This window comes from Megascapheus bottae, chromosome 11 (genome assembly GCF_031878675.1).
Source record: "Megascapheus bottae isolate mThoBot1 chromosome 11, mThoBot2.hap1, whole genome shotgun sequence".
Classification (NCBI taxonomy): Eukaryota; Metazoa; Chordata; class Mammalia; order Rodentia; family Geomyidae; genus Megascapheus; species Megascapheus bottae.
In genome coordinates, this window is record NC_143519.1 from 52,684,570 (window position 1) to 52,707,053 (window position 22,484).

Consider the following 22,484-nt stretch of genomic DNA (forward strand, 5'->3'; position numbering starts at 1 on the left):
CCTTTTGGCCGGGCTGGCCTCAGATGACATTCCTCCCTATTTCAGTCTTCCAAATAGTGAGAATTATAGGAATGAACCATCAGTGCACAGTCCTGTCTTCTTATTTCTCTAGGCACAAGGCCATGCCTAGGCTTATACAACATACATAACAAAGATTCCTCATAGTGAATAAACACGTGTTCTACAATGAATGTTTGTATTCACTGATGGAACATGAATACCACATTGCTGAGGTACCTGCTATATGCTTGGTCATCGCTCTAGTGCTAGAAGTACAGCAATAAACAAACAAGTGACAAGGAAACTCCTAACCTCCTGAAGGGAGTCACATTCTAGAAGGAGAATAGAGACAATAAATAAATCATAGTAACTGTTAAGCATTCTGAAGATAAATCTAGTAGAGAAACTGTAAGGATTGCCTGCACTTTGTATGAAGAAAAAGAATATGCTGCATCTGAAAGATCTGAGTTCAAGGCCAATGTGAGCTACACATCAATTTTCAGGCCAATCTGTGCTATATATTGAGATCCTAATGTGGATTTCCAACTATACTTGATTCCCTTGTTATGGCACTAAGTTCACAGGGGCCCAGAGATACACGAGGTGTCTCTGCAGCCTCAAGTGTTCCATGAGAGGCAAAAGTGTTAGGTAAGGCTCACCTCTCATAGATTCATCCAAGGATCCCCCAGCCGCAGGCTCAGAATATACATCCAAACACTTATCTGCCACTAACTGGATCTCTCTCACAGGTGAGTACTTGCTTGTCAACACAGTACTGTTCCTTAAAAGGACAAAAAATATCACTTAGCACATTTCTCCAGGAAAACAACATAACATTGCTGCGTTCAAATGTTCTTCTATTCTAAAAACCCTGAGAGCCACAATTTTGGATAATTATGTACTAGAATAAGTAGAAGAAGACCTTAATAATTCTTTTTATGAATGACTAGGTCTTTCTCTGTAGGTTCCTTTTATTCACATCATCCTATTAATCCAAGTAAGTAGTCATTTTGCACCAATGAGGTTAAGGACAGCTAACTAAAATTGAACTCCAGAGCCTCTGACCTCTAGGATAGAGGAACTTTGAGATTCATCATAACCTGCTGCATTGGTGCCATCATTACAACCACAAAGCACCACTTTAACATCCTCAGGAATAAAAAAAGGAGTCATATGATGAAAGGACTACAAGCCTGAGAAAATTATGTATGTCTATCACTGTAATTTACAAGTAAACATTGGCAAAGAGAAAGGTACACTGGTCTGTAACAAATGCATGCACTTTCATGTGGATTTGCTCTAAGCTATACCTCTAGCAGCAGACTCAGACGCAAACAACAAGCACACTTTGGATCCTAAATACCTTTGAGATGTGACTGGGCCTTGGAGGCAAAGCTGGACAGCCTTTGGTTTCTTCCAATACTTCTTATTGTTCTTAATGGCTTCTGAAATCTAGAAAACAGATTGCAGATATAAACAGATGCAGTTATGCATAGATATTTTCACATGTGTACAGAGGCACATTTGTGATTACTAAAAAACAAATAAATAAAATTAGAGCATGAAAGTGTTGTCTACAAAAGTACAATCCAAGACTCTGAGAATGGATACCTTGCGCATAACAGCTGGAGGGATCCTGTCGCGGACATATTTCACATAATCAACTGTTGCCTCAATAACTGATGCCATATCATTCTTTCTCCCCTGCTCATATGGTAACAGAGCACGCAGCTGCTCACAGCAATACTTGATTCGTTCTCTGATCAAAGAGTTGTAATAGAGAATAATTTAGTATCTTTTTCTTCCTTGTGCAAAGACAATTGTTCCTTTTGCATGTGTGATCCTTTCCCCATTTAGAGAAAGGCTGTCTTTCCACCAGCTAGAAGATCTCACAACTCTGTAAACACTCTCTCCTGGGCCAACTACTCTCATGCTGTACAGATAACTGCAGCCAGAAAAACTGTGGATCTAATAACAAATTTCATAATGATTGGGAAGGGGTAAGGGGAGAGAAAGTGGAAGAAAATCATGGGAAGGGGTATCAATGTTCAAGAAGTAATGTACCCAATACCTTACAAATGTAACTATAACCCTTTTATCCATCACGCTGACAATAAATTTTTTAAAGTAAGAAAAATAATAGACAATGAGAATTTTGAAAGCAGAATAAAATAAGAAGTAGACCAGGAATTGTGAAATGATCTATTTGCTTGGGTGCATATACAAATGCATTCATGTGTTTGATAGTGCTCAATATCTTACTATGTAATAAAATAAATGTGAGTGTGAATAAAAATAATAATTATATGTGAAAAGACTAGATACTTCAATTAAACAATGAATAATGGGTAAATGAAAAACAATAATGAGAGCTGGGAATATAGCTCAGTAGTATAACACCAGTCTAGCAGGCTTGAGATCCTGGTTTAATCTCTAATGCTACAAAAATAACAAATAAATGAAAATAAGAAAAAGATTTAAATTCATGTCATTTGAAGCAACTTTTGAAAAGGATGAAGACATATTCAATTTGCAATAAAATTATGCAAACACTAACAAGAAAGCCATATCAAAGTGGTTGTAAGACAAATATTCCTCATATAAATAAACTAACATCATTTCCTAATAATTAACAGGCAATCTCTCCAAACAAGCAAGACACCTTATACAGCTTCATAATGCATTTTGAAACAAACACTGCTAGGGACAGAGAGAAAAGTAGGTCTGTTGTCAACACTGAAGAATTTAACCCTCAAAAGATGTCATTCAGTACCAGATTTGTAACCCTTACTACTCGGGAGGCAAACATTAGGAAGACTGAGATTCAAGGCCAGCCTAGGCAAAAACTCAAAAGCTCTCCATCTTGAACAGTAAAATCTGAGCACAGTGGTTCATGCCTATTATCCTAGTTATAGTGAGAATAAACATAAATAAGAGAACTGAGGTCCAGGCTAGTTTGGTCATAAATGTGACATGTTGTTCAAAAGAGAGAGAAAAAAGGGGTGGAGGTATAACTCAAATGGTAGAGTGGTTACTAAGTACAAGAGCTTAAGTTCAACCCCAAGCTTCCTACCTTCACCCCCAAAAAAGTACAGATACCAAATCCACAAAAAACACTATCAATAAACCATACCTAGTTGATATTTATAGACCATATATCTGGAAATGGTAGACTACATATTATTTTCAAATGCATGTGGATTATTTATCAAGGGAGAACACAGTCTGCCCAAAGTAAGTCTCTGAATGCATCAAAGGAGAGAAATCTTACAGTTCATGCTCTCAGATGACAACATAATTAAACCACAAGTCAATACTTGTAAAAACTCCATATGTAGAAATCAAGTTGTAGAATTACAAGTAGTCCAACTGATAGTGAAAACATATCAAAGTAATAAAGATACAACTAAAGCCTACTTAGAAAAAGAAATTTGTTTTAGTTTAGGTGCTTATACAAAAAAAGAAGAAACGAATTACAGTTACTCTGCAGAGACAGGATTGTGGCTAAAGGCCAGTCTAGGCAAATGTTAAAGAGAGACCATATCTCAACAACAAACCAAATGTGTTAATATTAACCTATAATCCAAACCAGATGGTAGATAGAGGTAGGAAGATGTCTTCTGAAGCCTGCCTAGGGAAACCAAGTAAATCAAAAAGACTGGGGGCATGACTCAACTACAATGTTCAATATATTCACTATTTTACGAACGTAACGGTAACCCCTCTATACATCACTGTTGTAATAAATTCTTTTTAAAAAATTTTAAAGTGCTCAAGTGGGAGGAAGAGGAAGACAATTTGTTAAAATCAATGATCTACATTTCTACCCAGAAGATATTTGCAGATGTAATCCACCTACAAATAAAAGACACTACATCAAAGCAAAGTAGACTTTAATGAATTAAGCTCCTATTTTTAAGAGAAGAAAAACTATGGAATCATCTTAATACATATGAAAATATTAACAAAACCTTACTTCTACTTATAACAACAACCTAAAGGATGAGAAGGGGTCTTCTGTAAACTGATAAAATACATACCCAGAGACCTACAGTTTACATAAACATAACAGCAAAACCCTTGACATAGTGCCTCTAAGATCAGAAACAAAGCAAGGACATCTACTTGCATCACTTCAAACTCAAAAGGATTACAAGGAGTTAGTCTGGGCAGTCAGCCAAGAACTACAAATAAAAGCCACAGAGATGGGTAAAGAAATAGTAAAGGGAATTCATTCACAAATAATATAATTTTCATAAAAATATCTATTAAAATTACTAGAAGTGGGGGGCCGGGAGTTTGGCCTAGTGGTAGAGTGCTTGCCTAGCATGCACGACGACCCAGGTTTGATTCTTCAGTACCACATACATAGAAAAAAAGCTGGAAGTGGTGCTGAGGCTCAAGTGGTAGAGCTCTAGCCTTGAGAAAGTCCAAAGACAGTGCTCAGGCCCTGAGCTCAAGCCCAGGACTGGCAAAAAAAAAAAATTACTAGAAGTGATAAAAAGATAAAACAAAGTCACAGGATACTAGGCTAGGCCAAAACACAAAATACATTTATTTTTCATGTTATTAGTGAAAGTCTGGGTTAATAAATCATAAATTTACTTAACAAATTTGTTAACAATCTATAAATGTATATAAAATTTGCATTAAATTATAAAACAATATTGTTAAAACAGCATTATTAAAATCTCACAAAATAGTCAGAGATAAACCTAATAAGCTACAAAATGATATGATTAAAAGTTCTTTAATTTAAAAATATCAGTATCATTCAGCATCAATTTTTCCTCAAATGATAGACGTCTACTGAACACAGCTCTAATCAATAAATTGATAGGCTTATTTTAAACATTACATGAAAAGTCAAAGAACAAGTGTAGTATGGTGACTAGATGTGGTGGCTCACACTCATTATTCCAGCTATGTGGGAGGGATAGGTAGGAAGGTTGCAGTCTGTAGACAGCACAGGGCAAAACCTCAACACCGCACCTGAAAAATATCTAAAGCAAAAAAGAAGAGGTGGCAAAGTTCTAGTAGTAGAGCACCAGATGAGCAAGTGTGAGAATCTGAATTCAAACACTTGTTCCAGCTTTTAATTTAAAAAAGGTCACTTATCTCCAAGATATAGAAACAAGAGCCATATAAGGTGTGACTGTTGTTCTTAATGTGTTATGTTATTTCTCATTTTACCTTGTTATCTGATATATTGCATATATGTTTGTTTATCTGAAATAGGATAGGGAAGGGGAAAAACAAGATGAGGAGAAGGGGTGGGGAGGGAAATGGAGACAAAATTATGAGAAGGGGTAGCAATGATTATTAAATGTATCTTCTATCTGGTGAATATAATGTAACCCTTCTATTAATTACAATAAAAAAGAAAAAGTCATTTATTAATATGTATTATATATAAACACTACGCAGAATCTATATACATTTATAGATATACATAAATACACAATATATGTATATCACATATATACCCGATATATGTACATCTATATATATACATATATATGGAAGGAAATAAGAAAAAATTGAAGAATAATGGCACTAAAAACAATAATAGGCTTTGGGGATACATCTAATCTTACAGTTTTCAATGGGCAACAATGATTAAAAAGTATGTTGTGACTTTGTCATCTGCTCAAGAAGTCTACTTGATTAATAATGCTACTTAAACCAATCAGGGACAGACCAATCTGATTTTAAAAGTGAAGTTAAAAGTGATTCTCTGAGGCTGAAGGAAATCTGGGTTGAGGTTCTTAGTTCGCACTAAGTCCTTGGATCTTTGGTCTGTACAAAGTTGTCTCGAGATAACACGAACTGACCGGAAGGAAACTTGGTTACATCTTTCAAAGCACTATGAATCCCTTGTTCTACTCTCTTAGAACTTCCAAGACTCAATCAGTCCTGAAAAGCCTTCATTTGTGGGAAACCAGGGCAAAATTCACCTGTACTTCTACCCAGGTAAACTGAAAACTACCCTGAAAACTACTAAGCCATCATCTGTCACACTCAGATACACAGAAAAAAAAATGATGGCATCACTTGGGAAAGTACAAACCTTCAAGACAAACACACTGGTGTATTACACATGTATCATAAAGGATATTTTGTTAACAAGTCCTTAGAAGTTGCTTGACTGAAAACTGACTCTTTGAGTTCATTAATGGACTGAAAACAGGACAGAACTTTGGTATCCCCGTCTCCATTTCTGAACTGTGTTCTTTAGTCCGAGACATTCCCTTACTCTGGAACCCAACTCATATCATCCTTGCAACAAGAAAAGGAAAGGTGAAAAAAGACAACCTCCAAGAAAAGAAACAGCAGAACCTCTGTAGGATACAACAAGACAAATCACCACTCAGGCAACACTAGTTTACTTACATTCTAACCCAATGACAAATGATGGCAAGGATAACTACTTCTCTGGAGTCCCCTCACAACCAGGATGGAGATAGTGATCAAGCAGCCATACTTTACCTGGAACTGTCTAATAATTATACCCATCTTTCACCCCTTGCTCCAATTCTTTCTTTAATGAATAATCTCTACACTAAAGATTGACTGAAGTACTTATTTTGCCTCTTGCCACTGCATGGGAATGACTAATTAAATATCATTTCTCTGACCTTCATTGCAACTTGTTCACTCTTGCTTTTTGTGTTTTAGGGTGTTTTTTTTGGTGGTATTAGGATTTAAATTCAGGATCCTAAACTTGGGCCTATAGTCTAAAGTTCCAGTTACAACTTCATCAAGAATATTAGAATTCATAAGCTAAAGTTTTAATAACCCTATTATACTAAAGAAAAATAGGAGTAGTTTAAAAAATTGCAACAGCAAATATTCAAAACACTTATACACATGCATAATGTCTCTAACATTAATGAAACTGTTACGTTAAGCAGTTTAAAAGCAAAACAACAAAAAACAAACCATGTGTAAAACAGCTGACTGGCAGTAGGAGGAAGAGGGAAATGGATAAGTAACCCATTAAAACTGCTTAAAAGGCATAGTCACAAAGATGAAAATTAGACTTCCCATCATTCCTACAAGGCTTCTAGACATATGATGTCTTGTCTTGTACCCTCCTGACTTGGGACAGCCAAAGCCCAAAACTACTAAATTACCTGTTAATGTCTTACAGGCAGAAATGTCTGGTTGAACCCTGCATAAATTACTAACCAATAAAAGCATGAGACAGAAGAAAATAGATATAGCCATAATGTATTTTCAAGACCTCTTACTCTTTCTCCATGATGAATTCATTTGTAATACACACAAACACACTGAAATCTGGCCCAGTGTCATCCTCATTTCACTTTACTCTAAGCATACTCGGAAACATACTTCATACCTTCACATTCTCCTTCTTTTCAATTGATATCCCAATCTTTCACTTCCTACCTTTCTGCCACAGGGCTTCTTTCATAATCATGCCAGAAAAAGAAATAGTCATCTTTAATGATATCAGTGACATTTAGGTTTTCCTGAATACAGATATCCAACTATAATACTCTGGAATAATACTGTAACAGCATAATATGGACTATATATTGTATTCACAATATCATAATATTCCTGAGGAATCTACTCCCTGCTCTCTATGCTGCTTGTATTTGATTTTCTTATAGCCCTCACTTTTCCTTGCTCCCAACTTCTTCCTAGCTGCTTGTGCCTTGAATTATATTGTATCTTCTCTACTGTCCCTTCCCCCATTACAGTCATCCACTACTTCAATAGACTTTGTGCTCTGACACCTCTCACCCCATGTTTCCAAATTAGATATTCCTCTGTAATCAAAGTGGCAATCTCTTTTTCTACCAAAACCCTGCTGACATTCAAATTCAACAAACAAAAATTCTTATCTTCCCCTCCTCAGACTTTTACCCTATTGTACCTCCTAGCATACTACCAGTAACTCTCTGGACTCTTCCTTCAGCCATGCCATACTAATTCTATCAACTTAAATACCTAAAACTGGCTGTATCTCTCCTTTTCTCCTCCCCTCCCCACTTTCTCAGAGACAGGTAAAAACTTTTTAATTGATGTTTGCTAAACTGTCATTGTAAAGGATTTCATCATGACGTTGCCACACATGTATAATGTACTTTCATCATATTCACCCCCTCTAGTACTGTTTCTTATTCAACCCTCTCTTCTCTTCCCCTTCTCCCTGCTCCTTCCACCCCGCTAGCAGTGAATTTCATTTCCATAGCCTTAATCGTCCCTATGCTACTTCTAATAGTGATCAGGGTCTCTCCCTGCTTACCACAGACTTCCTCTGGCCTCTTGTCTCGGGTCCCACTTAACATCCAGCTACACTGTTTCTCCTTTGCTAAAAATCTTTTCCAGTGGCTTGGCAAGAGTACAGGGTGCTATTCAAATGCCATGGCACAACACTTTTAGCTCTTACCCACTAGCTTCTTATGCCATCTCTTGTGTTCTATCACTCAGATCCTCATAGCCAGCACCATACCTGTGATTCCATGAATTCACTGGACTCTGGTCATGTCAGCCTGTTTCTGCTATTCTCCACAGTTGTAATCCGAGAATGGTTTCATTGTGATATTTTCATAATGCTCACAGTGCACTCTGAACAAACTCAATTCCTCCATCTTATTCCCTTTCCCTCCTTCCTGACCCCTTTCCCAGCTTCTGAATCAAATAGTGACTTACCCTGCAAGCTCACCTTAGCTGTCCCTTCAAAGAAGCTTGCTCCTCTGGTCTCAGATAACTCTCAGAGCATGCATAGTCTGTTCCCTCTCTATCATGACTTTTGTGTAAACATAATTTTCTTTAAAAAATAGCCTAGTTATAAATCTAAACTCTAGCCAGATACCTGCTTTGAAGGGAAGGACCTTTTGTTGAAATCTCAGTTCTCCAATCATGTTGTAGCAATATGTAACTGTAATTCCTCTGTACATCATCCTTCAGTTATTGTAAAGGTGATATACAGAGGGGTTAGTTACAGAAGTCAATGAGTACAGTGTCACCTCTTCCCTCGTTGTCTCCCAGATTTTCCTTCCCAATCCCCCCAGTTGTTATAGGTCATTTTCAACACAGTGTCTAGTATCACTGCTACATTTGTTCACCTTTCTCCCACCATTTCTGTGTTTCTCCTGACCATTACAAAAGGTACAGAAATAATAAACAGAGACAAAGGAGTTCATTTCAGTAAGCATGATTTTATATGATTATATGCACATAGCTGTTGAGCCTTTTGTGACCATCTTCTAAGAATAACCTTTGAACTCGTTCTGTGAATGTCTAGAGTCTACCATCTAGTGTGTTTATTTGTAGATTTATGGGTACATTCGCATGAGGGAAACCATGTAATATATTAACCCCCCCCAAAAAAAACCAAATAACCCTCAGAGAAACAACAATCCAATTAAAAGGACTGAAGATTTAAAAGAGAGACTTCTCAGAAGAAGAATGGTTGATAGACACATGAAAAAAGTGTTCAGCACCTCTGACCATAAAAGACATGCAAATCAAAACAAGTGAGATTCTACCTCACCCCAGATAGAAAGGCCATTAGTAAGAAATTAACAAAAACAGATGCTAAAAGAGATGGAAGCAAAAGGGACTCTATTACACTATTGGTATGAATGTAAACTTGTTCAACCACTGCAAAGCAGTATGGAGGTTCCTCAAAAGCCTAAACACAGAGCTTCCCTAAGACCCAGCAATTCTACTCCTGGGTATTTATCCAATAGACCACAAACAAGGTCACAATGAAGTTAGCAGCACATCCTTGTCTCTTGTAGCATTGTTTACTATAGCCAAGATGTAGAATCAACCCAGATGCCCCTCAGCAAATAAACAGATCAAGTAAATGTTGTATATATATACACAATGGAATTCTAAGCTTCCATCAGAAGGAATGATATTATACCATTCATAAGGAAGTGGGAAGACTTTTACTCATCTTTATAACAATTTTTAAACAATTTTAAAGGACTGTATCAGTATTTACCTTCTCATCTTCTCTTTGCTTGAATGAAGAAAAATCTTTTTACTGTTCTCAAAATCTGACAATGAGGCATTTAATTCAAGTCTAATGTCATGTCTAACAGATTTAGTGCTGGAAATAAAAGAAAATCATACCACACATTAAAGAGGAAAATTGTCAGGCAATATTAAACAAGCACCAATTCACTAATCAAATAATGATTCTTTAAATCTTTTTGCTTCTTACCTTGTATTTAGTCTAGGCATGTTGTCATTCAAAATTTCAAAAGAATGTATTAAAATCATCACAAAAGCAATGACTGATCAAAGTCTTAAAATGTACTGATACTAGATAACAGATATAACCAAACTGAAAATTTTTAACCTCATTTATTATACATGGTACCCAAATGACTATGACTCCATTTCCAATATTTTGACTTCATGATGGTGTGAAAGTGTACCAATAGCACCATGCCATTTTCATTTTCATTACAGGACTCAAATTACTAAACATGTTCAATGTTCCTAAATAGACTGTGTACTAGATGACTCTATCCAACTACAAGCAAATATTTTCTGAGCAAATAAAAGGCTGCCTAAACTAAAGCCAAGCACTGGTAATTCACACCTGTAATCTGACTACAGGAGATTAAAGTCTAAGGATCTTGGAAGCCAGGTGGATCAGGCAAATCAGGGAGACTCTCACCTCCAGTTAACCAGCAAAAATCTAGAAATGGAGGTATGGCTCATGGCATAGCTTTAAGTGAAAAGGCCACACAAGAACTTAAAGCCCTGAGTTCAAGTTCGGAACTGACAAGACTGCTTAGCTATGACGTTTAGTATGCTAGGTGTATTAAATATATTTTGTATTTGTGGGGCCGGGGGTTTAGCCTACTGGTAGAATGCTTGCCTAGCATGCACGAAGACCAAGGTTTGATTCCTCAGCACCACATACATAGAAAAAAGCCAGAAATGGTGCTGTGGCTCAAGTGGTAGAGCTCTAGCCTTGAGAAAGCCCAAGGACAGTGCCTAGGCCCTGAGTTCAAGGCCCAGGACTGGCAAAAAAATAAACAAAATAAAAATATATTTTGTATTTAAAATTTTCAACTTATAATGGTTTTTATTTCCACAGAACCCAAGAGCATACCTGTTTCTGCCCTACAGAAAGAAAGAAAGGCAAACTACAAAACCTATAAAGAATTCAACAACTAGGACCTGCCCAATTCCAATTATGATCAGTAAAGTAAAGGTCTAAATCTAATGGATTCTTTCTGGCTCTATTTTTCTTCAGACATCATTTTTTGTTGACTAGCCAGGCATTGGTGGCTCATGCCTATATCCCTAGCTGAAGTCCATGAGGTTCTATCTCCAATTAATAACAGATAAAGCTGGAAGTGATACTGTAGCTCAAGTGGTAGAGTGGTAACCTTGAGCAAAAAGAGGTTAGGGACAGTGCCTAGGCCCTGAACTAAAAGCCTGGAACCTGCAATTAAAACAAAAATCAGATCAACATAGAAATTTACAAACTAATCCTTTTCCCTTTACCCAACAAGACATTAACTCAATATGAAAATTTACTTTTGCTTTATATTGGTAAAATACTAAGGGAAGGGCCAGGAGCATAGCCAAGTGGTAGAGTGCTTGTCTAGCATGCATGAAGCCCTAGGTTTGATTCCTCCGTACCACATACATGGAAAAAAGCTGAGGTGATGCTGTGGCTCAAGTGGCAGAGCACTAGCCTTGAGCAAAGTGTCCAAGGACAGTGCTCAGGCCTTGAGTTCAAGTGCCAGGACTAGCAAACATAATAAAATTAAATTCTAAGGGAAGACAAAAGACTCAGTCTGAGTACAGACTGCTTTTAAGTGCTATAAAAAATCATGACTCCCTTCATAATCATATCCCAGATAAGATATCTGCTAGGTACAGTAAGGCTCTTTGAGGCTAATTCTAAATAAAATCCATAAAGCTACTGCTCTGTGCAATATTTAAGTGAGCTCATCTTTGGTTCACCCTCAACTGGATGCCAAATCTATTCCCTGTTCAAAACAGTAGGTGGCCACATTCTACAAATTCCGGGAGTGACTCAAATTTCTCACCACTTCCAGCACCCCTGGCCTTGCACTACCCACTATGTCCAGCCCCAACTCTCCTTGGAAAACAGTTCTAAGGACAACATTCACAAAAAATAAACCTTTAAAAATTTTTTTTTATTTTTTGTTGGTTGTGGAGCTTGAACTCTGGGCCTGGGTGTATTCCCTGAGCTCTTCAGCTTAAGGCTACTGCCCTACACCTTGACCTGGACACTGTCCCTGAGCACTTCAGCTCAAGACTACTGCTCTACCCTTTGCCACTTCCAGTTTTCTGGTGATTAACTGGAGATAAGAGTCTCATGGACTTTTTAATGTCTGGGCTGGCTTTGAACTGTGATACTCAGATCAGCCTCCTAAGTAGCTAAGATTACAGGTGTGAGCCACCTGTAAAAATAAAACTTTTATAAGCTATCAATATTAGCATAGCTTGTTCAATGCAGGCTTAATTGCCAGTTCTAATGTCTTTCAAGGAAAAAGACCAACACACCAAAACTTTCCTGAATACCAAAAGATTATCCTACAAGCTACATGATGTATCTAACAAAATCTCAAAAGTCTTTTGTAAGGATGTTCTCAGAAGCAGAGGTGGTGAGCTTACAAGTTTAAAAAGACATCAAGGAGAAAGACAGTTGGTTAGTAGGTAACAGGTAAGTCTCATACTGTTCTTGCCTGTTGAAATACTGGGTCTCCAAACTTCTGCCTAAAGAAAGGATTTTACTGTTTAAAAAAAAACTTGATTATCAATGTCATAGTTTAACAATGATTAGTTACATAGTTTAACAATATTAGTGGGAAACTAATAAAGTTTTCCCCAAGAGAACTTACTATCTTTTAATTGTATGGGGTTTTGAACTCAGGGCCTGAACACTGTCATGTAGCTCTTTTGCTCAAGGCTGGTACTGTATCACTTGAGTCACAGCTAAACTTCCAGCTTCTTGGTTGTTAATTGGAGATAAGAATCTCACAGACTTTCCTATCCAAGTTGGCTTTGAGCAGGGATCCTCAGATTTCAGTAGCTAGCATTCCTGAGTAGCTACCATTACAGACATGAGCCATCAGAACCCAGCTAGTACATGAAGACTTGCAACAGAATTTTTTTTGCCAGTCCTGGAGCTTGGGCTCGGGGCATGAGCGATATCCTTGGACTTTCTCAAGGCTAGAGCTCTACTGCTTGAGCCACAGCACCACTCCTGGTTTTTTTTTTCTATGTATGTGGTACCAAGGAATCGAACCTGGGTTGATTGCCATGCTAGGCAAGCACTCTACCACTAGGCCAAACTCCTGGCCCTGTCGTTTTTATCTTTCTAGAAAAGATTTTATACATCACCCTCAGTGTTTAAATGAGCATCATAAGTTACATGTTCTCCAGAAATCTCTTCAATAAAATGCAGACCATAAAAACTGCAAATATGAAAAAATACAACAAAAACTAACCGAGTAAATAGATTGGTAGAAAAATATTCCAGGTGTTTACTGCTGGAGCTCTGCAGGGAAAATCCACATTCTTCGTTCCTCACAGCATTTTCATTCTTAAATGAACCTTTTAAAAGAGACCATTTTAATTCCAAAATCACTAATAATGATTTTACAAAGCAGTATTTTTAATAGAAGGCAATTTATAGATTTTAGTTGGTGAAGCATGAAACCAATCAGTTTAGAAAGTAGAACTAGAACACTGTGTACTTTTACTCTTAGGATATCTTCTTTTCAATTACATTCTTGGGGTTTAGTGACAGGTGTGTTTAAAACATTCAGCTAAGTTTACTTATCAAGGTCCTATTTATAGGTGAAGTATCAAGACAGAAAATATGCATGAGTCTTCATTAGCAGCTGCATTGTCAAAATATGGTCTCTGTAAAAAAAATATTTTTTGCAGCTGCTCATCCTTGGAGCTAAGATGAGACAACTGGAAGCAGATACCGCCATGACCACTAGCAGGAGGCTGGTCAGGTAATGTGAGCAGCTGCTCTATTTCTCCTGAGAACCAGATAAAGAAAGACTGCAACAGAGAACTTAGCCACCATTACTGGCCACATGCTGTGAGAAACTCCACTGCTGAGAACCAAGGGGTCTATAAAGCACATTCACTAATCTGAATATTTAAAGACAACATTTTAAAAAGCAGATGAGTGGAATCATGTTTCATCTGGAAGAGATATTTACAAATAATAATTCTGAAAGTGTTTTCAGGCAGAGTTCAAGAAAAACTAATCTCAATTTTAATTTTAAAAGTTTTGATTTTTTTTTTTTTTTTGCCAGTCCTGGGCTTGAGCTCAGGGCCTGAGCACTGTCCTTGGACTTTCTCAAGGCTAGAGCTCTACCACTTGAGCCTCAGCACCACTTCCGGCGTTTTTCTATGTATGTGGTACCGAGGAATCGAACCCGGGTCTTCATGCATGCTAGGCAAGCACTTTAACCACTAGGCCAAACTCCCGGCCCAAAAGTTTTGATTTTTTAAAAAATAAATGTACTCATTACCTGACTTACACAACTGTGACTCCTCTGTACATTACCCTTACAATTTAAAAATATAAAAGCTAAAAAAAAAATGTTTCTAGCCAGATACTAGTGGCTCACCCCTATAATCTTAGCTACTCAGGAGACTGAGATCTGAAGACCACAGTTCAAAGCCATCCTGGGCAGGGAAGTTCAAAAGATTATTAGATCCCATAAGCTACCAAAAAAACTAGAAGTGGATCTGTGGCTCAAGTGGTAGAGTGCCAGCCTTGAGTAGAAAAAGTAAGTGAGAGCTCAAGGCCCCGAGTTTAAGGCCCAGAAACAGTATAAAAAAAAAGTTTCCACTGGACACCAGTGGCTCATGCCTGTAATCCTAGCTATTCAGGAGGCTGAGCTCTAAGGATCTTGGTTCAAAGCCCACCTGGGCACTAAAGTCCATGAGATTCTTATCTCCACTAATCCACCAGAAAACCGGAAGTGAAGTGGAAGAGCTTGAAGAGCTCAGGGATACAGCCCAGGCCCAGAGTTCAAACCCCACACCTGACAAAAAAAAAGAAGTTTCCATCCTTGCAGAATTACAATAAACAATTGTAATATATTTAGGGTGTACAAAGAAGATGATGTAAACATATGAATAAGTTCAATCAAGTTAACTGCTTTACCTTTGACAGAAAAGGTAATTATTCATTTTATTTGTTTTCTTCATATATAAAAATTACCTTGTTTGCAAGTGGTTTTTTTTGTTTTGTTTTGTTTTGTTTTCTTGATGGGTCATAGGGTTTGAACTCTGGGCCTAGGTGCTGTCCCTGATCTCTGACTAATTGGAGGTAAGAGTCTCATGTTCTTTAGTGCCTGGGGCTGGCTTTTAACCTTGATCCTCAGATCTCAGTGTCCTTAGTGGCTAGGATTACAGGTGTGAGCCACTGCACCTGGCACAAGTTTTAAATACTAAGTACAGTACTGTTAACTGTGGTAACCAAGCTATATATATTAGATCTCCAGAACTTACTCATTTTACACACAGGTAAATCTTTGTGCCCTAGACCAATCTCTCCCCATTTGATCTCATATTAGTTCTACAAGATATCTTAGCATATTCACAAGTCTAAAACAAACAAAGTCACTGACCAATATTAATTCCTGTAGTACTTTAATTTCAGACATGGAATCTGTTCTTCTTTGACAAGAAGAGCTAATTTAATCAAGTGTTTAGATGTTAGTAATACACATAATACAATAAGAGATTAGCAATACGATGTCTAATTGAAGTACTGACACATTCTCTGTGTCTAAAACTCTGAAAGAGAAAAGATAATCACTCTTCATCACAAGAGGTAATTTATTTAGTGTTTTGCCATATAGGAAGTTATTATTGAATTCCAGGTTACTGGCTTGTCAATCATATAATGACAGTATAAATATTCATTTTAAATGAATAAAAAATGATAGTAGTCCATTTACAGAAAAAACAAAGGAAGCAACTTTTCTACAACAAAATAAAATAACAAACATATGAGTCTATCACACACTATATCACAACACACTATAAACCTCTGAAAGTATCATGGAAATTTCTCTTTATTAACACTCATTTTCTCTTGCATATGGCTAAAAAGGCTACCTATTCATTATAGTACATAGAAAACCGTTAAATCTGAGAAAATACAGTGTTTATTGGGAAGTGCATTAAAAAAACATAAAAACATGGTTTTCATTGACTTCTATATAGAATTTCTCAATCTTTTAAAATTTTAATTTTCACTTACCACTGTTTGTGAAATATGCTCTCCAGTATTTTAGCACAACATTCATTTTTTCCATTGTCAGTGGTTCACTTAATGTAATATCAGCTCCATACCCTGAAACACAACCTAAGAATCTGTGTGTTAAATAGTGACCTCATGATTTCCATTGGAAGGAAAAACAAATGCTATATCCAGCAGGTACATACCTTTAAAATTTTCAGGGATTATAAAAACAAACAGCAAATGTATATTTTCCCTCTTGCCAAATCTGAGAGAAAGAAATGTTATAGTTAAGCAAAATCAACATTCAAACAATTGGAATTCTAGCTTAATTACTAGGAAGTAAACTACAGTGATTTTCTTCATTTCCTGAAAACCTAAAACAATGGCATTAATCTGAAAGTTTAGTAAAAGTAGCATATCAAATCAATGAGGGAAATGATTACTTATACTTAAAGGAAAAATAATTTAGACTTTCACTTTTTTGAGTTGCTTAACAGTTAAGTTTATAAGAAATTTGGAGATAAAAAGGAACATTTTTTGGGGAACACTATAAGAATAAAATAAACAAAATCCAGAATTTCAGAAATTATATATGACTAAGGATACTTTTAAATATATACATATGAGGTGGCTATCAGTGGCTCATGCCTGCAATGCTAGCTACTCAGGAAGCTGAGATCTGTGGATCATGTTCAAAGCTAGCTTGGGAAGAAAAGATCATGAGATTCTTATGATTAACAAAAAGCCAGAAGCAGAGCTCTGGCTCAAGTGGTATAGTGCTAGCCTTGAGTGAAAAAGCTATAGGACAGTTCCCAGGTCCTGAATTTAAGTTCAGAACTGACACAAAAAGAAAAGAAAATGAAAAGAAATAGATATACAGGATAGATATATCTAACTGAATAAAAATGTGAAAAGCAATAAAAAAATATAGAAGGGTAAGTTGAATCTTGTATATAGTTTTAAAGTAAACAGAAAAAATAAATATTGAATATTTTGTAAATATTTAGGAATTAGTCATTTCAGATATGATATCAGTACTTTAAGTTAACTTTTTTAGCTCTTTTCTTCATGAGGAACTTACTAAACTATTTATGTATGAAAAAAATAAAGTTCAGGCTGGGAGTTTGGCCTAGTGGTAGAGTGCTTGCCTAGCATGCATGAAGACCTGGGTTCAATTCCTCGGTACCACATACATAGCCAAAAGCCGGAAGTGGTGCTAAGGCTCAAGTGGTAGAGTGCTAGCCTTGAGAAAGTCCAAGGACAGTGCTCAAGGCCTGAGCCCAAGCCCAGGACTGGCAATAAATAAATAAATAAATAAAGTTTGCTTTAAAATAATTCACTGATGGGAAGAGGAACTTGAGAGAGAACAGAGCTGAAAAATCACTGGACAGGAACTGTATTATGGGGACCTAGATGTACACTGTTCTATTCTACTTTTATGTACTTGAGGTTTTCAAAATCAATATTTAAAAATTTCAGAGGTATACTCAACTCAGGGATGCAGTAAGGCAGCTAAACTTTGGCATTTACCAAAATGAAATGATTCTCCAAAGACAATACTGACAAAAGCAAAACTTATAGTATCTAAGAAAAACAAACTATTATTAAATATGGTAAAATATGATTTATGTCAGGCACTGTTAGTTCACATCTGAAATCCTAGTTACTCAGGAGGCTAAGATCTGAGAACTGAGGTTTGAAGCTGGCATAGGCAGGAAAGTCCATGAGGCAGTTTTCTCCAATGAACCACCAAAAAGCTGGCTCAAGTGGTTAAAAAAGCTCATATATATATATATATATATTATGAATGACTGTGGAAGGCCTGGAGGCATTGAAGGAGGAACTTGGGACTCACAGGATGGCCCTGACATAATGGAAGCATTTGTTTTAAGCAATGGGAAAGTTCAGGGTATAATGGAAATCTGGACAACAGGATGAAAAAGAAGAGGGAGAAAAAAAACAGACTAGTCAGGTAGGAATACAGACGAAAAATACTAGATAGCTGAAATAAAATAATTTTTATATATTTATTTTAAAATATATATTTATACATTTGCCAAGGATAAATTAGAACTGAAAATATTCTAGAATTAGAGAAAAGAAAAACTAGAACCCTTTGCTTTTAGAAATTATCCTATGCGTATTTTTGGAAAACCATAAAAATTGACTTTACTGGCACCAATATGTTTGACTTAAATAGATGGACTTATATGCATATGTTTAAATATACATTACATATGCCTTAGTAACTTACAAGCATAACATTAGAGTTCAAATTTCTAGAATTTTTCCATTAGTACAGAGCTCTACCAAACCAAATACTCAACCACCAGTAAAAGCCTAATTATAGAGCTTCATAGGGACTCCAGCTACCTATCGAGTTCCCACAATTCAACACTCTGATGCTTAGCTCAGCTTCTCACTCACATGCTGCATAAATCAATACACCAAAAAAAATTTCCAGTTTTCAGGATCACCCAACCCAAGAGGCCTCCCTTAAAACAAAACTAAGCAGCAACTCAAGAAACAGAACAAAACTCTGCTCCAACTAATACCACTTCTTCCATCTACCAAAAACAAATTTTGGACTGAAGCCTTCTGAGTACATTTAATTGCTATCTCCTGTATTTTCTGATCAACTTGGGATTATTCATTCCTCTTCATGTTTCACAGATAACAATTTCAAATGTCATGCTGGTTCCTGAGAGCTGACCCCATCAGTAAGACTAGATGCCAATATTCTACTTTGCCAATTCTATTCCTGCCCACAGCACCCTGAGGGGCCAAGGACAGCTGTCGGCTCAAACTGCAGCATGCCCACTTTCATCTTGCTCCATCCCCAGGTGTGTCCCTGTCAGGCAGAAAACAAAAACTTGACATAAGACTGTTGAGAACTGGCCTCTGCAAGCTATCAGCCAAGAAGGATAAATGATCTTATAGAATAAAAGACACCTTCAGGTTAAGGTTCTAGGGTTTTTTTTTCTTTTGCACTGGGGTTTGAACCCAGGGCAATATATTTGTCAGGCAGGTGCTCTACCACTTGTGTCACAAGTTGTCTCTAGAACAGATTGAAGGATGAATGTGTATAACCATACCACCTTTTACTAGTTGACATTGGGCCTCACAAACTTTTGGCTCAGGTTGGCTTTGAACTAATATCATTCTATGTCTGCCTCCTGAGAAGCAAGAATAATAGGCCTGAGCCTCCTCAGGTTTTGGCCATTTTGAATACATCTATCATTTATGCATTCTGAGGCCAAAAGAAGGCAAACTAAATTGACATGGTACATATGAGCCTTGTAATAAATGAGATTCTGTCTTAATTGCTCAACTGAAACAACCCTTTACAGTAAGTTGAGAACATGAACAGGAGAACAGAGTTCACTTGCTACGAAGAGGTGAGCTGTGATGATGAAATGCAGTGATGCCTTGACAGTTTATCTGGTCCACAGGGAAGGTCAACGTGCCCCGTTCCTACTGTGCTATTCCAGAAAGCGCTCCTCTTGCAAAAACTAGGAGTAACAATTACAAAGATCTGTAGATCCTCAGTTCTTATTCACACCCACTACCAATTTATAGGACAAAGCCACATTTGAGAAATGTGTTGTGAGATATTTCATCAGTGGTAGACATCAGAGTGAGTAGTTCCACACACCTAGTCTGTCGCTTGATGTGGCCTTCTGATGTAACACAGTTACCATAAACTGTAGGAGGCATAACCAGTATTAGATAGCATACTATTTCACAGTAAAAGCTGTTTTTCTAAGTAGAAGGAATACCCTCAAAACTAACATAAAAGTATAACACTGGTGGCACTGGTGGTCATGTTTATAATCCTAGCTGCTAAGGAGGCTGAGATCTGAGGCTAGCAGGTTGAAGGAAGCCCTGGCAGGAAAGTCTGGACTCTTGTCTCCAATTAAGCACAAAAAAATAGAGCCAGAATGGAGCTATTGCAAATGGTAGGACACCAGCAGTGAACAAAAAAGTTCAGGGACAGTGCCCAAGCCCTGAGTTCAAGCAGCACCAGGACCGACACCAAAGAAATGAAAAAGTATAGCATAGTAAATACAGAAAGCATGAACAAAATTTTTATTGCAATCATCAAGTATTAATACAATATATATTGTATCGCATATGATTATACTCAGATGTTTTGTTGTTAGTCTGCTTATTAGTAAGTATTCAAGAGAACAAGTCATATAATATGGTTATACGATAAGCCAAGGATGTTTCAGAATTGGAAACATGAGAGGACAACCTGCAGATCCTTAAGGCCCACAAGAGTGAGTTTTCTAAATGAATTGGTAAGTTGACTGAGCAGACAATTGGAGTAATATAGGGAAAAGATGAAATTAAACTTGATTTGTAAATTGAGAAGCTGAAGCCACATTTTTCAATCATTTTACTAAATAGCACTGAGCTCTCAAGAACTACTGAATTTTTAAGAGACAATTGCATACTACTCATAAATATAAAGCATACTTTAATTTTCTTTTAGAAGATAAAATGTCAGGATGTACCTGTATTATCAAGTATCTGCCTGTTAAGTATAACTTAGTTTAACAACTGACTTAAGCCAAGAATGAAATATCTTGGAATTCTAGAGCTAAGCCTATGAATCCTACAATTATTTTTAAATGTTAATAATACAATATACATGTATATATGTAGATAATACCACTATATATATATATATGCCATTGAATAGTTCTGTTCAATGAATACATGAAAACTGAAAATTAGAGAATACTGTTAGAAATCTTAACCTATGCTCAATTTATGTCATTGCTATAATTTTTGAGAATTATAATAATATAATGTTTTATTATTTTATTGGTGATTAAACTGATCAATGAGTTTAAAACAGTTCTCTAAGAATAAGTTTTAGCATCTTTAAAGTAGGTGGCTTCCATTTAATTCTGAAATAAACCTAAATTTTATCTAATAGAAGAAACTTAACTCTTGTTTTCAATAAAAATGCATATACAGGAGCTGGGAGTTTAGCCTAGTGGTAGATTGCTTGCCTAGGATGCACAAAGACTGGGGTTTGATTCCTCGGTACCACATACATAGAAAAAGCTTCAAGTGGTAGGCCCTGAGTTCAGGTTCCAGGACTGGCAAAAAAAATGTGCATACATTATACATACATATACTTGTATTGTGTGAGCTAATACTGTAAAAAGATGGACATTTGTACTCCAAACCAGGTTTCTCATTTCCTGGAAGGGGAGGCATCCATAGAGAAGGGAATTGAAGTAGTTGTGAACTTCCCTAGAACAATCCAGCCTTTGGAATTGAAGTAGTTGTAAACTTCCCTAGACCAATCCCCAGCCTTTGTACTATAAGACAGCAAACTAATCTGAGGAGGAAAAAAAGCTACCATAAAATAGAATAAAAGCTAATCTAGACTATTCATTTGGAGATAGTCATTTTATTCCAAGCACAAAAGACATGCTATTTCAGAAAAAAAATAATTAAGGCCTTATAACTAATACAGAACATGTTTAAGACCTATCCTAAGAAAAGCTACACATTAAAAAATATAAACATCTTCCACAGGGTTAAATGACTTGTAAATCATAACTTTATCACATTTCTAGGACAAGAAAGGAAATTTCCTATACTCTGAGGCTAGTATCACAAAAGCAAAGTGTCCATAACGAAAATACCTTCATTTAAAAAAAAAAAAAATACAGGGGCGGGAGTTTAGCCTAGTAGTAGAGTGCTTGCCTAGCATACATGAAGACCGAGGTTTGATTCTTCAGTATCACATACACAGAAAAAAGCCAGAAATGGTGCTGTGGCTTAAATGATAAAGGTCTAACCTTGAGAAAGCCCAAGGATAGTGCCAAGGCCCTGAGTTCAAGGCCTAGCACTAGCAAAGAAATGAATGAATGAAAGAAAGGAAGAAAAGAAAAACAGACAAAAGACAGAACTCAGTCAAGTGACTCCAGTAGCTCACACCTAGCTATTCAGGAGGTTAAGATAAGGCTGAGAATTGAGGTTCAAAGCCAGTTTGGAAAGACAAATCCTCAGGACTCCTCTCTATAAAGCTAACAAAAAGCTGTTAGTAGATATGGACCTCAAGAGGCACAGCACCAGCACAATCGCAAAAGCCAAAGAAAAGTATGAGGCCTTGCAATCAATACATATACACATACACACAACTAGACACTACTGTCCATTCTTCCAATGGCACTTCTCCAGACATTCATTCCTATAT

General features: G+C 36.7%; 1 protein-coding gene across 2 annotated transcripts in view; it reads right to left on the minus strand.

Annotated features, from left to right (window-relative positions):
- Nucleotides 1-22,484, minus strand: part of Sohlh2 (spermatogenesis and oogenesis specific basic helix-loop-helix 2) — a 60,746-nt gene that overhangs the window by 4,129 nt on the left and 34,133 nt on the right. For both annotated transcript variants that reach the window (XM_090342265.1, XM_090342264.1), the window contains exons 4-10: nucleotides 16,465-16,526; nucleotides 16,280-16,384; nucleotides 13,491-13,596; nucleotides 9,989-10,096; nucleotides 1,612-1,759; nucleotides 1,364-1,452; nucleotides 660-781 (exon numbers count right to left, since the gene is read on the minus strand). In XM_090342265.1, the coding sequence (XP_090198391.1) occupies nucleotides 660-781; nucleotides 1,364-1,452; nucleotides 1,612-1,759; nucleotides 9,989-10,096; nucleotides 13,491-13,596; nucleotides 16,280-16,384; nucleotides 16,465-16,526 (740 nt within the window). The remainder of the gene's footprint in view (nucleotides 1-659; nucleotides 782-1,363; nucleotides 1,453-1,611; nucleotides 1,760-9,988; nucleotides 10,097-13,490; nucleotides 13,597-16,279; nucleotides 16,385-16,464; nucleotides 16,527-22,484) is intronic.